Consider the following 15,715-nt stretch of genomic DNA (forward strand, 5'->3'; position numbering starts at 1 on the left):
TAAAAAAGCATGACCCTTCTTCCCAGTGCAGAGTGGGAGGCCTGATGAGCTTGTTAAACTGGGCATTCTATCTCAAAAATAGATGGCAAATTTAAAGTTAGGAGGATGTATTAAGAAATTATCTGGAAGAATTCTGAGAAAGCTATTTTAATTCTCCTTTGAAACAGTTCTAGGATAGAAATCAGCTTTTGTTTTCTTGTTAGAGAGCATCCTTAGACTCAAGGAATGGACCCAACTGGGCCAGCCAGCCTATCTTCAGGACTGGAAGCCATGGAGTGTCTTCTGTAGGACACAGAAAGGAATAGGGAAACCAACATGGGTGTCAGTCCTGATGGGGTGTGCTTGAGCAAGTTACTGAGCCTCTCTGATTGCCACTCTTCTGATCTGAAAAATGACAATGATAATTTCTTTTTCCCAGAGCTATTGTGAGTGTCACTAATGAGCAACAGACACTAAGCACCAAAACACTCTGCCTAGAACAAGCAAGTGCCAGGAAATGCAGTTCTCCTCCTGCTCCTCACGCTCTTTCCTCGGCCCCAGTGCTCAGGACCCATCCTCCAGACACGTCTCTATTAACACATACTTAGAAATAAATCATGATTCTATTAGGCACCCCATGGTGTTGCCCTTCTTTTGACCATGCTCCATTTGGTTAGTTTATCAGAGAACTCCTCTCCCTTGGCTGTATGCTGTCAAGTGAGTACTCGGTGCTGACACGTGGCAGGGGCTCAGTGGCTCCCACTGGGACTACGCACCCATCTAGCCCACCTCTTCCCCACACACAAGCTAAGTGCCCTTCCATACTCACCATGGATAAGGAAAGGGGAACCACCGCTCAGGAAAGCAACGCCACCACTTGGCAAAAAACCCTTCAGTGAAGCCTTCTGTCATCTCAGGATACTGGCACAAAAAATGTTGAATCTCCTCAGACAACAGGGGCTGTCCAGACTTGGTGAGACAGAAAGCAAACCATCACTCAGTGGGAGAATCAGGATTTTTTTTTCCAGTTTTTTTAGTTATAGAGGGACACAGTACCTTTATTTTACTTATTTATTTATACGTGGTGCTGAGGATTGGACCCAGCACCTCACATATGCTAGACAAGTGCTCTACCACTGAGCCACAACCCCAGCCTGAGATTCAGTCTTCTTACCTTGATCACCAGAGGATGGAGTCTCTCGAACTCCTTGGGGGTATCTTCCAGGAGTATTACCTTGAGGGGTAATTTCTGAGCACAGCCAGTGCAGTTGGGAGGGATGAGCTCTGACTCATTCTGCTCACAGTCATTTGTCCACCAGGGGTCAAAATCTGAGAGGGGGAGAGATGGAGAAAGAGTTAGACACAGGAATAACACAGCTGTAGATCCAATACTCCGGGAACAAAAGTGAAAGGAACATAATTTTCAAAGGAAACAATGATAAGCACAAGACCTCTGAAGAGGGACATGTGAAGTAAGTACCCTCTGAGGACGAGTAGAGGGGACAGGGATGGGAAGGATATTTTTCTCTGTATACTTTCTTACACTTTATGAAAAATGTTTTTTAACATGTACATATATTTCCTAAATCAAATCAATAAATTAAACATAACAGTTGGCAAAAACATTCTCTCTCAACATTTTCTAACCCATAACCACTTGTCTGAAATGTCTACAGCACACGGGGAGGGCAGATGGAAAGGGTGGCCTCATACCCCTGATACATGTCTTCTCACATACTCTGAGCATCTAGACCTCTGGCTCTCAAGAACAAGTGGGGGCCAGGACAACTCTGGGAAGGAAGAGTGAGGAAAGGGCACAGAAAACAGAAGGGATGCAGAGGAGAGACAGCACTTCCTAGGGGCCCTTTTGGCATACAGTGAATTGCATCTGCCCATAAGAACTATTCCACCCTATCTCACAAGAGGCAGGGCCACTACTAACCCTTGTTTCTGGACCACAGGTTAGTCAGAAGTGGAAGGACCCCAACCCGGACCCTGATATGAGTACTCACTGGCTGCCTGAAACCTTTCCCTGGTTGGCTCCTTCTCTGAGGGGGCTGTTTCTATATGACCTCCCCAGCTTCTTCCTGTCCCTTCCCTCTGACAGAATCCTTTTTATAATGCTATTATATTATTTCTTGTTTATCTTCTGTTCTGGGCTTCATCTGTATTCTCTCAGAGTTGTTTGTTTTGAACTCTAATTTGAATCCAAAATGTTTCACAACATGGTTCTGATTAAAACCTAGTAGAAATGAATCCAGAGAGAGCCTAGAACAAAAAACAAGAGACAACCAAATGTAGCAGGAATGAACTCATTTATTTAGGTACTGGAGATTGAACTCAGGGGCACCTTACTTCTCAGTTATAGCCTCCACCATTTTACTTTGAGAAAGGGTCTCACTAAGTTGTACAGGCTGACCTAGAACTTGCAATCTTCCTGCCTCAGATTCCCAAGTTGCTGGGATTACAGGTGTGCCCTACTGTGTGAGGTGAACCGAATTTTTTAAACTAATAAACTCATTTAGAAACTGACCCTTATTCACAAAATATTTTTTCTTTTTTTATATACCTTTATTTTATTTATTTATTTTTTATGTGGTGCTGAGCCTAGGGCCTTGCACGTGCTAGGTGAACGCTCCACCACTGAGTCACAACCCCAGCCCTCACCAAACATTTCCTGTAATCAGTAGTAAACACTTCATCTTGGTGTTCGTTAAGGCAGTAGCAGAGGGACAGGGGAATCCCCTCTAGGGAAGGTCTGTGACCAGCACATCACTCACAGATAGCACTGGGCGTCCTCAAGGAGCTCTCCTCCTAGTCAATCTATCAACCAGACAACTACAGGTGCAAGGGGGCCTCTCCTCCCACAGGGCTTGCCAGGGGCCTCCAGGGCCAGCGGAATAAACTTATAGTGTCACCTGTTTCTGTGATACACTAAGGTTGCAAAGTGTACACTTTTTTCCTTCTGGAATATTTTCAAATGTTTCTTATTAGGAGTCAAAAATAATGAATTCTTGCCAAAATACAAGAACTCCACATAATGGACACACCATGAAGCACAAATAATTATAACAACACGTTACCATTAAACACCACATTTCAGTTTCCAAAGTAGTTGGGAAGAAAAGGAAGCTAATGCAACAAGAGCCTGGCCCTGCATGTGCATTTCTGCGTACTATACTGTTTGATGTGTACCATGTGGTTGCGGAGGAGGCCTCATTACTTTGACCTTACAGATAAAAACTAAAAGTTAAGAGTGTGACAGGAGACACTGGGCAAGGGGCTCAAGGGAACGCTGCCATAGGGCTTCTAGGGCTTGAAGAGCATCTGACTCTTGAGAGCAAAATGAGGAACCATCATTTTGATCCATCAATGAGGCTTTTCTGCAGGAGTTTCCTGATGTTCTAGGGACATTATTCCAAGTTGGGATGAGAGCGCCCTAAGAGAGACTGGGAAGAGGAAGACCTAGTTATATTCTGACTTTCCCCTTTTGGGGTCCTGTGAAGAGATGTGAAACAATGAGACTAAATGGCAGAGGTAGTGGGCTTGAAGGAAAGGCAAATTCATAGATGGGGGCGACACTGCTGTGAATGTTTGGCTGGATGACACCCCGCAGGGCTCCTCATCTAAAGAGCACCAACCTGCGAGACCCTGGATAGCTGCAGACTTGTTATGATATTTTCTGCAGTGATGTGTCATATTTCAACAGAATCAGTTAATTAAGATAGTCTTCCCAAGAGGTGAGAGTAAAGCATCAACACAAAGGGGAGCCGTCCTCTAATCTGTACAAATGTGCTGCATTGTCTAGCAGCAAGCAGCTCTGAAGGGTTTAAGTGTAACTTGTTTAATTTTATTATGAGCTTTAGATATTCTTGGTATTTCCAGGTGGAGATTCCTTGAAACACAGGTGCAAGAAGAAGACCCAGTAAAGGAAAATCAAGAAAGGAAAAGAAAGCAAGAATAGGACAGTATCTTGGGAAATAAGAGAAAAACTTAGGGGTGACTTTCCCTGAAAGTCCAAGAAACACACGTAAACAAATGCTAGTACTAAAGGAATGATATAAGATGAAATAATGTAAGATGCAGATACCTTGATATGTAAAAAGCAATAGCTTTATTACTCTAACTAGTTAAAAACTGAAATTAAAAATGATCCAATTCATAAAAACTAGAAATAAATTTAATAAGAAAGGTAAAACTAGGAGCTGGGTGAGTGGCACCTCCTTCCTTGGGAGGCAGAAGCAAGAGGATCACCAGTTCAAGGCAAGCTGCAACTTAAAAAGTACTAAGGGATGTAACTCAATGGTAGGGAACCCCTAGGTTCAATCTCCAGTACCACCACCACCACACACACAAAAAGGCCAAAACTATAAAACTTTATTAAAGGACATAAAAATAAGATCCCAAGGGCTAAGGTTCTAGCTCAGTGGTACAACACTTGCCTAGAATATGTGAGGTTTGATCCTCAGCACCACATAAAAGTAAATGAATAAAAATAGAGGGGTTGTGGCTCTGTGGTAGAGCGCTTGCCTAGCATGTGTAAAGCACTGGGTTCAATCCCTGACACCACACAGAAATAAATAAAATAAAGGTATCGTGTCCATCTACAAATAAAAATATTTTTAAAAATAAGATTTCAAAACAAAGAAAGAAACCATGTACTATAGTCCTGGGTAGGGAGACTAGATATAAACTTGTCAAATCTCGGGCTAAGGATGCTCAGTGGTAGAGTGTTTGCCTAGCATGTGGGAAGCTCTGGGTTCTATCCTCAGTAACACACACACACAAGATGTCGAGTGTCCCAAAACCATACATACAAATTTAATATAACTTGGACAGAATCACATCAGGTTTTTACTCGTGAAGGCAGGGGTGGGATGAGGCTGTCACAACAGGGTTCTAAAGTTCACCTATAAAGTGCATGTGTGGAATAGCAAGAGGCAGTAATCAGTAAGCCAGCCTGCCCAACCATCCTGGACAACATAATGACTTCCCAAGTATGGACACTGGCTAAAATCAATGGAGGATACTCCCCTCAGGCACAGGAACAGTTAGAACACAGTTATGTGACAGACACTGGGCAAAAGACCTCCACCTCTGACTGCCCATGGGTTATTAACAGGCTCGAGCCTGTATCTACCTGGGTAGAGGTGGGTAGGACTGGAAGGGCAGAACATGATTTTGCTTTCTCTAAGTAGTTGTCAATACATTTCTTTTTTAAAGCTTTACTAAGATAAAATTTATATACTATAAAATGTATGCATTTAAAGTGTATAATTTATCAGTAGACTGACTATTCATCCAGAAAAACAAATTTAAAAAGTTTAAACATATTATTCACTGAATATTAGTGAATTCCTAGTTGTGTAACTCTCATTACTAATTTAAAAATATTTTCAACATTCTAAAAACAAACTCTGTATCAATCAGCAGTCACGGATGTCCAATCCCCTGCCACCTCCGTCCAACCCTGAACAACATGATCATACTATATGTGGCCTTTTATATCTAGCTTCTTTCATTCTGCATAAGTTTTCTTCTTGGTAACCAGGGACTGAACCCAGGAGCACTTAACCACTGAGCCACATCCCTAGCCCCTCCCCAACCTTTTAAAATATTTTAGAGACCTAGCCTCCATGAGGTGCTTAGGGCCTTGCTAAGTTGTTGAGGCTGGCTTCAAACTTGCAATCCTGCCTCAGCCTCCTGAACCTCAGCTTCCCAAGCCTCAGCTTCCTGAGCCACTGGGATTACAGGTGTGTGCCACTATGCCCAGCTTGCATAGGTCTTCAAGGCTTGTCTTTGTTGTAGCATGTATCCATACTTCATTCATTTTTTTTTTGGCAGTTTTTGTGATTAAGCACACAAAAAACGTGCACATCAACTATCTTTTCATTTTCTTCACTGCTCAGCCTTGGTGTTGGAACTGGTGAGCTGGGCTGCTCTTTCCAGGATGGCTTTGCAGTTCTTGGAGAAATCGTTGTGAGCAATCTCAGCACAGTAAGGTTTGTTACACATGAGCAGCACTTCCACTCCTTGACACTGTGAACCAGGAACTTCTGGAAGCCACTAGGCAGCGTGTGCTTTGTTTTCTTGTTGCTCCTGTAACCAATGTTGGGCATCAAGATCTGGCCCTTGAATCTTCTCCACACCAAATTGTCAATGTCCCTGGGTTTCCGCCAGTTGCACTTAATTAATGTAAAGTGATATTTCATTGCATGGATATGCCACATTTGTCTACATGTTCATCAGTTGGTGGAAATTTTAGTGGTTTCTATTTTGGGGTTACTATGACTCATGCTTCTATTACATCTTTTGTGTGGACATATGTTTTTACCTCTCTTGAGTATCTATCTAGGAATGGAATTACTAGGTCACATAGTAACTCTGTTTTAACTCTTTGAGGAACTGCCACACTATTTGACATTCCCATCAGCACAGATTAAGTTCCAATTTCTTCATGTTCAAGCAAACACTTGTTAAATGTCTGTTTTTTTCTTTTTTCTTTTTTTTTTAAATTATAGCCTTTTTCATGGGTATGAAGTAGCATCTCATTGTGGTTTGATTTGTATTTTCCTGATGCCTAATGATATTGAGGATCTTTTCATGTATATATTTTTATATACCATCTGTATATTTTTAAAGAAATGTCTATTCAAATTCCTTGCTAATTTTTCATTGGTTGTCTTATTCTAGAACTAGATTTTAAGAGGTATAAACAAGAAATTCTTTTTGTTTTAGTACGGGGGATTGAACCCAGTACTAAACCCTGCACACTCACTAAATTGCTGAATATGGTCTCAAACCTATGATCCTCTTGTTTCAGCCTTCTGAATAGCTGGGATTACACAAATGAACCACCTTACCCAGTTAACAATAAATTCTTGAAAACGAAATGAGGGATTTAGTTCACCAGACATTAGAGCATTCTATATTGTTACAATAATTAAAATAGTAAAGTTAATCCTCATTATTAGAATTCCTATTTTCAAATTCCTCTATTCCCTAAATTAATACTCTAAAATCAATACCCAAGATACTTTTTGCATCATTTGGAGAGCAGCAAATCCCAGCTGAGGTAAAACACAGTAACATCTTCTACTGTTTTTTCCCCATTTCCAATATTATAAACAAGCATCCTATTCATAATCTATTTTTTTATTTAATATTTTTTAGTTTTTTAATTGGACACAATATCTTTATTTCACATTTATGTGGTGTGGAGGATCAAACTCAGCGCCTCAAGTACTCAGCGCCTCGAGCACTCTACCACTGAGCCACAACTCCAGCCCCTCATAACCTATTTTAATGCCATGTTTTTTGGCATTTTTGTGCTTTTCGTTGAGTGATTTTGTATTTAAAAGGACCCCTAAAAGAGACAGTGCATGTATGGGGTCAAAGGGCATATGCAACCTCTCTGTACTTCCCCAATTTTGATGTGAATTCAAACTGCTCTAAAAAATGAAGTTAATTAATGAAAAGAAAAAAAAAGTTCTCAAGTATAATGCTAAAGTGCTACCTGGTCTTCTTTAGTGCCAGAAGGCTGTAATGTGCCTTGCAGAAAAAATATGCATTTGTTCATAAAATTTTATAATGATGTTGACTATGAATTTAATGTTAATGAAGCAACAATATATATTCAACAAGGGGCCTTTAAACAGAAACATACACAAAACAAAGTGTGCACTGATTAGAAAACTGTGGGAGAGGCTTGCAGGTACCTAACCTGTATTTCCTGTAAAGGCAGTAATCTAGCAATCATTAATCTAGTGTTCTCAGAAACTTCAGACCCTAGACATAAGTACAATAAATAATGAAAATCAACTGTGTACAGATAGAGGAAGCTGTATGTGCTTCCTCTGCACAGAGGAAAAACATTACATATTATATATATATATATATATATATATATATATATATATATATAAATATATATATATATATATAAAACATTATATATATATATATATATATATATGCAAAAAGCTTAAGAAAACAGAAAAAAGAATGTAGAAATAGATCTAATATGTATAACCCTAACTCTAACCTTAACCTTAACACCTGGTACAAAATAAATAAATAAACACACACGCATATGTATCTCTTATAGAAATACAGTACATGTATTCAAAAATATGTTTATAAATATGTCAGGTAGGGGCTGGGGATGTGGCTCAGGCGGTAGCGCGCTCGTCTGGCATGCATGCGGCCCGGGTTGGATCCCCAGCACCACATACCAACAAAGATGTTGTGTCTGCCGAGAACTAAAAAAAAAATAAAATATTAAAATTTCTCTCTCTCTCTCTCTCTCTCTCCCCTCTCTCACTCTCTCTTAAAAAAAAATGTCAGGTATATTTTTTATAATAGAAAAGCAAAACTTGTTAAATTGTGGACTATTCTCAGAATAGAGTATAAAATTCCCCAAAATTATATACTGGGTTAAATAGTATCCAAAATTTATGACCTTTCTGGACTTCAAAATGTGACCTTACACAGAAATAAGTTCTCTGCAGATGCAATTAGTTAAGATGGGGTCATATTGGGGCTGGGGATGTGGCTCAAGCGGTAACGCGCTCGCCTTGCATGCGTGCGGCCTGGGTTCGATCCTCAGCACCACATACAAACAAAGATGTGTCCGCTGAGAACTAAAAAATAAATATTAAAGATTCTCTCTCTCTCTCCCTCCTCTCTCACTTTCTTTAAAAAAAAAAAAAGATGGGGTCATACTGGTGTATAGGCCCTTAATCCAATCTGAATGGTGTCTTTGTTATGGTTTGGATGTGAGGTGTCCTCCAAAAGCTCATTTGAGACAATTCAAGGTTTAGAGGGGAAACGATTGGGTTATGAGAACCTTAACCCAATCAGTGAATTAATCACCTGATGGGATTAACTGAGTGGTAACTGAAGGTGTGTAATTGGGGCATGCCTTTGGGGCATATATTTTATATGTGGCAAGTGCAGTCAGTCTGTCTACTTCCTGATCATCATAAGGGCAGATTTCCTCTACCACAGTCTTCCACCACATTGTTGTGCCTCGCCTCAAACCCTAAGGAATGAAGCCAGCTGTCCATGGAATGAGACCTCTGAGACTGTGAGCCCTCAAATAACCTTTTCCTCCACTCACTGTTCTTGTCAGGTCTTTTAGTCACAGCTGTGAAAAAATTGACAAACAGTTTTTATAAGAAGAGCAGAGGGGACTTGGGTTGTGGCTCTGGGTTCAGTGGTAGAGGACTTGCCTGGCACGTGTGAGGCCCTGGGGTCAATCCTCAGCCCTGCATATAAACAAACAAACAAACAAACAAACAAACAAACAAATAAATAAATAAATAAAGGTCCATTGACAATCAAAAAAATATTTAAAATAAAAAGAGGAGGAGAAGTAGAGGACACAAAAGATATGCACACAAGGGAAGACAGCCATGTGAAGATAAAAGCAGAGACTGGAGCCCCAGGCAAGGCACACCAAGGGTTGTTGGCAACCACCAGGAGCTGAAGAGCTTCAGGAGGAAGCACAGCCCTACCAATACCCTGATTTCAGACTTCCAGTCTCTAGAACTGAGAGAACAGATTATGTTGTCTTAAGCTACCCAGACTGTAGTACTTTGGTTTAGTAGCCTAAGAAAGTAATTCCATGAGTCTAGCCAAAAATAATACCTACATAAGCCCCTTTATGTGATTGTGAAGCAAAAAAGTGTTTGTGTGTATAAAGTACATAAGGCTGGGGGTGTAGCTTAGTGGTAGAGCGTGTGCTTAGCACGTGAGAGATCTTGGGTTCATCCCCAATACCCCTCAAAAAGAATTTTTTTTGAACCAAAACATTATGCCACTTTATTTTCTTTGTATGTATGTGTTGTTTTATGTATCTTCCAAGTAAAAACTGTCTTTGGAGATCATGAAAACTTAAGCCAAGAATATCAAGTTTGAAATGTGGAACTGAGTCATATCAGAAGGCAGTCCCGGGCTGGTAGAGCACTCTCCTGGCATGTGTGAGGCACTGGGTTTGATCCTCAGCACCACATAGAAATAAGTAAAATAAAGGTCCATTGACAACTAAAAAAAAATCTTTTTTTTTTTTTTTTTTTAAAGAGAGAGTGAGAGAGGGGGGAGAGAGACAGAGAGAGAGAATTTTTAATATTTATTTTTTAGTTCTCGGCGGACACAACATCTTTGTTGGTATGTGGTGCTGAGGATCGAACCCGGGCCGCACGCATGCCAGGCGAGCGCGCCACCACTTGAGCCACATCCCCAGCCCTAAAAAAAAATCTTTAAAAAAAAAAAAAAAAAAAAGAAGGCGGCAGCATCAGTCCCCTGGAGACGCACCCAAGAGGAGCAGAAGCATGTGGCAAGGAGTGTGCCAGCAAAGGAAAAGGGGAAATGAGGGGGAAGGATCACTGGAATGGGCTAGCCTATGCCATCCAAATTTCAAGAGCTACTTTTGCTTTTCTTAGCCTTGAGATCACCAAGATGGATAAAGTATGTGCTTGTATTTAATGGAAAGGGCATAAGGAATGGGCAGGCAGAGGACTATTTGGGGATGGGGTGGGGGAACAGTGTAGGCTCTTCCTCCCCTTCTACAGAATCCCCCGAAACAGAGATGTGACCAGACTACAGTGGGCTTTTGTGCGTCTACCTGCAAACGTTTCATGTGATATTTTCTCTACATATGGCAGGAGCCATCATGCCACAAAATGAGCAAAACCCCATCCTGGGAAACAGTCAAGAGCACACAGACAGACCATCCCATGGAATCCAAACTCACAACGCTTTTTCAATTATATAGAGTTGCTGCAACTTGCTTCTTTCTGTCCCATTTCTACTCATTCTTTCTACAGCACCAGACAGAAAGGCCAGTGGAAGGAACATAGTAACTGCCCATTTTTCTTTGAAAATTTCCTCTAAGTAACAAAGATAAGGAAGAAAAGTACAATGCCAATAATAGTTTTACTCCGGATATGCTCCCATATCAGTTATTTATAGAGAAGAAAAAAAAAAGCAGGGAGATGAGAAACTCTATGTACATATATGAGTTTAATAAAAATTGAGTTTAATAAAACTCACGACCTGTAGTCCAAATTCTCACCATGATTTGGAAATATTTCCCTGTTTGAAAGTCAAAAACAATCTCCTAGACCAAACATAGCCTTGAAGTCTAGGTACAAAAACTGTAACCTCCCACTCTTTTCTACAAGTTGGACCTTCTGCAGAAAACTGGGTGGTCAAGATCTGACTGTCAAAAGGCTTTCTGGTGCCTGAGAGTGACTGACAAAGAATACTCATGTAGGCTGGTTAACTGCGAACAACCACAGCATACCCTGGAATTCGCAGTAGGGAGACTCCTTTCACACAGATTATTAACCTGGCAAAAGAAAAAAAAATCTTTTTGGATAAAATTCTTCCTCTGGGTAACAAGGATAGTGAAGTAGAAAGAAAGGCCCAAAGCTAATCCTAGCTGTGTAAGAGCAGAGAGTCTGTCTGTTTTGTTCACTGCTCTGTCAAAAGCAATGCCTGGCACACAGTAGGATTTCTAGAAACGTAAGGGAGGGAGGCCACTCCTGACTTTTCAGAAACTTTAACAATAAGATTAAGTCCATGGAGAGGAAAATCAAATGAGCAGTGTGAATCCACAGAAACCTCAAAATAAGGATTAAATGCCACATGTGGTGGCACCAATTTATAATCCCAGCTACTTGGGAGGCTGGGGCAGGAAGATCACAACTTCAAGGACAGCCTGCTTACTTAATGAGACCATGTTAAAATAAAACAAAAAGGTCCTGGGTTCAATCCCTAGTATCAATTAAAATATATACATACAATAAATATATCCTCAGGATTTTTAATGCTAGATTTCTATTCTTTCTAAGTTATTTTTTAAATATTTTTTTTAGTTGTAGTTGGACACAATACCTTTATTTATTTATTGTTATGTAGTGCTGAGGACTGAACACAGTGCCTTGCATGTGCTAGGTGAGCACTCTACTTCTGAGCCACAACCCCAGCCCCTATGCTAGATTTCTTTTTTTTTTTTTAATTTTTTTAGATGTTGATGAGGTTTTATTTTATTCATTTATTTTTATGAGGTGCTGAGAACTGAACCCAGAGCCTCTAGGCACTAGGCAAGTGCTCGACCACTGAGCCACAACCCCAGCCCCTAGATTTCTTATATTAGAAATATAACAAGGAGAGGGGCTGGGGCCGTAGCTCAGTGGTAGAGTGCCTGCCTCACATGTGTGAGGCAATCCTCAGCACCACAAAAAAATAAATAAAGAAGGATATTTTAAAAAGAAATATACCAAGGAGAGCTGGGGATGGGGCTCAATGGTAGAGCACTTGCCTACCACATGTGAGGCACTGGTTGGATCCTCAGCACCACATAACAATAAATAAATAAGACAAAGGCACTATGTCCATCTACAATTAAAAAAAGAGAGAGAAAAAAATAAAAAGAAAAAGAAAAGCAATGTACCCAGGAAAAGCCTGCACGTCCATGGTAAAGTTCCCTGACACTGGTACATGCTCACTACTTGACCAAGCTACCCTTTAAGCTCGTGTTGCACAGGGCTTCTTCTAGTGAGGAAGGGGTGAAGCTTTGATAGTGCAGGTGGCCACGGCCAGCTCTACAGGGGAAGCACCACAGCTGGAGCCCCCTTCATACATGAGAGGGACAGAGGCCCAAGGAATCATTTTGCTAATAGCTTTGCCTTCAGAAGCAACACATTTGAACCATTCCAAACCAGAGTCCACCTATTTTCATGAGTTCTCATTTGTATGAGAATTTGTCTCCAAAGGTGAGACTTTAGGTAAGTTAGTTAATCTTGCCTGTTTCCAAATCTTTGAAGTGGCTAACTATCTTATATGATTGCTGTGAGGCTGAGAAATGAAAATAAAGTACATGGTACGGTGCCTGGTACTGCTTGTCAGAGTTGTTGATTTCACAGAAGGTAAGCTTATTTTGCCAATAAAAGAGGAAGGTATTCCTCGAGGTCCAAGAATTTCATATTTGGATACTGGCCTAGACCTTCTATGTTCCTTAGTTCTAAGTCAATGAATAACTTACTATTCCCTCCAAGATATTGCTGGACCCACTTCATCCTTCCTCGAAGGTCATGGATACATAGTGTTCTTGCTGTGCAGTGCAAACATAGCGTCTCACCGTATGTGAGGCTATCCAGGTCTCCTCAGCATAAATGGATGTTTTAATTTAAAATTGGCCAGAAAATGCCTGAAGTAAACAAAATAACTGGGCATATAACCTTGGAATTTGGCTTAGTGAGACCAGAGATGGCAGGTAAAGAGTGGTATAATGAGCAGAATGATAGAATAGTGTTAAGAACTAGTGTTCAAGTGCTAGTTTGCCCCTTTTTTTTTTTTTTTTTTTTTAACCCTGGGGAGCTTTACCATTGAGCTACATACCCAGCCCTTTATATTTTTTATTTTTGAGACAGGGTCTCACTACTGCTTAGGGCCTCAATAAATTGCTGAGGCTGGCCATAAACTTGAAATCCTCCTGCCTCAGTCTCCCAGATATCTGGAATTATAGGTATATGACACCACACCCAGCTAGTTTGCCACATCACACCCGGCTAGCTTGCCACATTTAGATGGGTAAGCAAGTTCCTTCACCTCTCCTGGCCTCTTTTATAAAATAGGGGTATATACTAGACTAACTCTAAAGTTCCTTTTTTAACTCTCAGGCTCAATGATTTGAGTTGCAGACACAGCACAGTGGAACAGCACTTGCTTGCCTAGCACTCGCAAGGCCCTGGATGCAATCCCCAGTACCACCAATAAATACAAATTTTAAAAAGACTCAACGATTCAATGAAAATGATGAAAGTCACGAGGATAAAAAAAAAAGAACAGAATGTAAATATGAAGGGAAAACTATGGATTAATAAGAGAAAATATTAAGTAAAACATTATCCATAACAGTACAGACTGGGAGGATAAGCTGGGCTGAAAGCCTAGGAAAACACCAGTGCAGGAAACTTCTAACGGGTCAATAATTTAAAAGATCATTTATCATTGAATTGCAGTATCAGTCAGAAAGAATCCTGTTTCTTCAAGGACTTGAGAGCTGAGAGAGAAAGCATTTGGAGACTTGAAAAAGACAGAACTTTCCAAAATCAAACTGAAAACTAGACTCCTCAGTCATCCTGTACAGTTATGAACTATTCACATCAGAGGTTAAGAACCCAGATGGACGACAGGCTGCCTGGGTTCAAATCTTGGCTCCAAAACAATAGTCTTAGAATCTTGAGCAAATGACCTCATCTTACTGTGACTTCATCTGTAAAATGGGCATAAAACCTGAATCTACCTCATAAAGATGTTGTAAAGATTAAATGAGCCAACATATGGAAATACTGTTAAACTGGACTGGCATTTGGTGAGTACTAAATAACCAGCAGCTTCTTTACTTATTTTCTGCTGTGGAGTGTATTGTTCCCATGACTCACTACAAAGTCACTTCCATCTTCCTCATCAAGAGGTAGGAGGAGGGTGGGATTTCCTACCCAAGGCTGAAACCTAGAAAGAGAACCCCACTTCTGTTGGCTTTTTGTTCCCTGGGTGGAGTCAGGAGGAAAACCCATCAGAGCTCAGGAGGAAACCTCTGGTGGTCGTGCCTCTAGAACATCAAGTTGCCACTGTCGTTCCCAAGGTGCCACTGCAAGGAGCACCAGCTGACCCTGGGAGCATCAGACAAGCCGCACTTAAGGAAACAATATGCTCACAGGGTTTCCTTGGGGAAATCTGCCAGAGCATTCTCCTACTGCCTTTATTTCAAAGGTACTGCTAGTGATCCTTAGCTGAAAACAGTTGTTGGTTGTTTTCCTTTTTTGTTTTTTTTTTTAGCCAGACTTTAAGAATTATAGTTTTACTTTTCCAGCCCTCTTAAAGGCCCAGAGGTTCCTACTTCTCACACCCAATTCTATTTACCCCTCATATCATTATGCCATCTTAACTTTCCTTCTAACTATCCTGCAAAACACTGTTGTTTTAATGTTTACAACTTTGCAGAACTACCACACAGGAAAATATGGTGAGTCAGTATCTACACTTCTAAGTCAAGTCAGTACTTTTATAGAATCAACAACATTAATGAGCAAAAACCATATACTTCCATGGACTCACTGGATTTCAATCTGCAGGGCAAAATATTAATTTTAAATGGGGGCTGGGGTTGTGGCTCAGTGGTAGAGTGCTTGCCTAGCATGCATGAGGCACTGGGTTCAATCCTTGCACCACGCATGAGGCCCTGGGTTTGATCCTCAGCACCACATAAAAATAAAATAGAGATATTTTGTCCACCTAAAACTAAAAAAATAGATTTTTTTTTTTAGTTTTAAATGGATCAAATAATTAGGATTTCTGACAAGACACTGAAGTTTCTTAAACTTTTAAACTATAATTTAGAGGAGGAGCAATCATTGTCCCTTGATCAATTCTCATTTTTTAGCTTGTCTATGAAGACTTTCTCTAATGAAGCAGGAGAAAGAACCATCAACCAGGCCCTATTTACTTCATCCCACGTGCCAAAGAGCAGACGCTACCTCTGCGGAGGCTGTGAGGGGAAGACCGTCAGCAAAGGATAAGGGTGTGTCTGGGCTAACTGACAAGGTTCTCTGGTTCTTTTCTCCAGATGCCCCGGACCTTCCTGACAGAAATTGGAAACTTAATTTTTGAGTTATATTGATGACATTCAAAAATAATCTTCCCAATAAATATAAGAAAGTTATAT

At 40.5% G+C, this 15,715-nt stretch overlaps 1 protein-coding gene across 20 annotated transcripts in view; it reads right to left on the reverse strand.

The window, feature by feature from the left end:
• Positions 1-15,715, reverse strand: part of C8H6orf89 (chromosome 8 C6orf89 homolog) — a 44,345-nt gene that overhangs the window by 11,762 nt on the left and 16,868 nt on the right. For 19 of the 20 annotated variants that reach the window (XR_013425215.1, XR_013425214.1, XM_078020089.1 and 16 more), the window contains 3 exons: positions 9,213-9,248; positions 1,154-1,308; positions 809-948 (listed from right to left, as the gene is read on the reverse strand). Coding sequence is in view for 18 of the 20 variants with exons in the window: in XM_078020089.1 (XP_077876215.1) it covers positions 809-948; positions 1,154-1,308; positions 9,213-9,248 (331 nt within the window). In the remaining 2 variants the exon portion in view is untranslated. The remainder of the gene's footprint in view (positions 1-808; positions 949-1,153; positions 1,309-9,212; positions 9,249-15,715) is intronic. The other variant, XM_078020090.1, reaches the window with a different exon arrangement.

The sequence above is a fragment of the Ictidomys tridecemlineatus genome, chromosome 8 (genome assembly GCF_052094955.1).
Source record: "Ictidomys tridecemlineatus isolate mIctTri1 chromosome 8, mIctTri1.hap1, whole genome shotgun sequence".
Classification (NCBI taxonomy): domain Eukaryota; kingdom Metazoa; phylum Chordata; class Mammalia; order Rodentia; family Sciuridae; genus Ictidomys; species Ictidomys tridecemlineatus.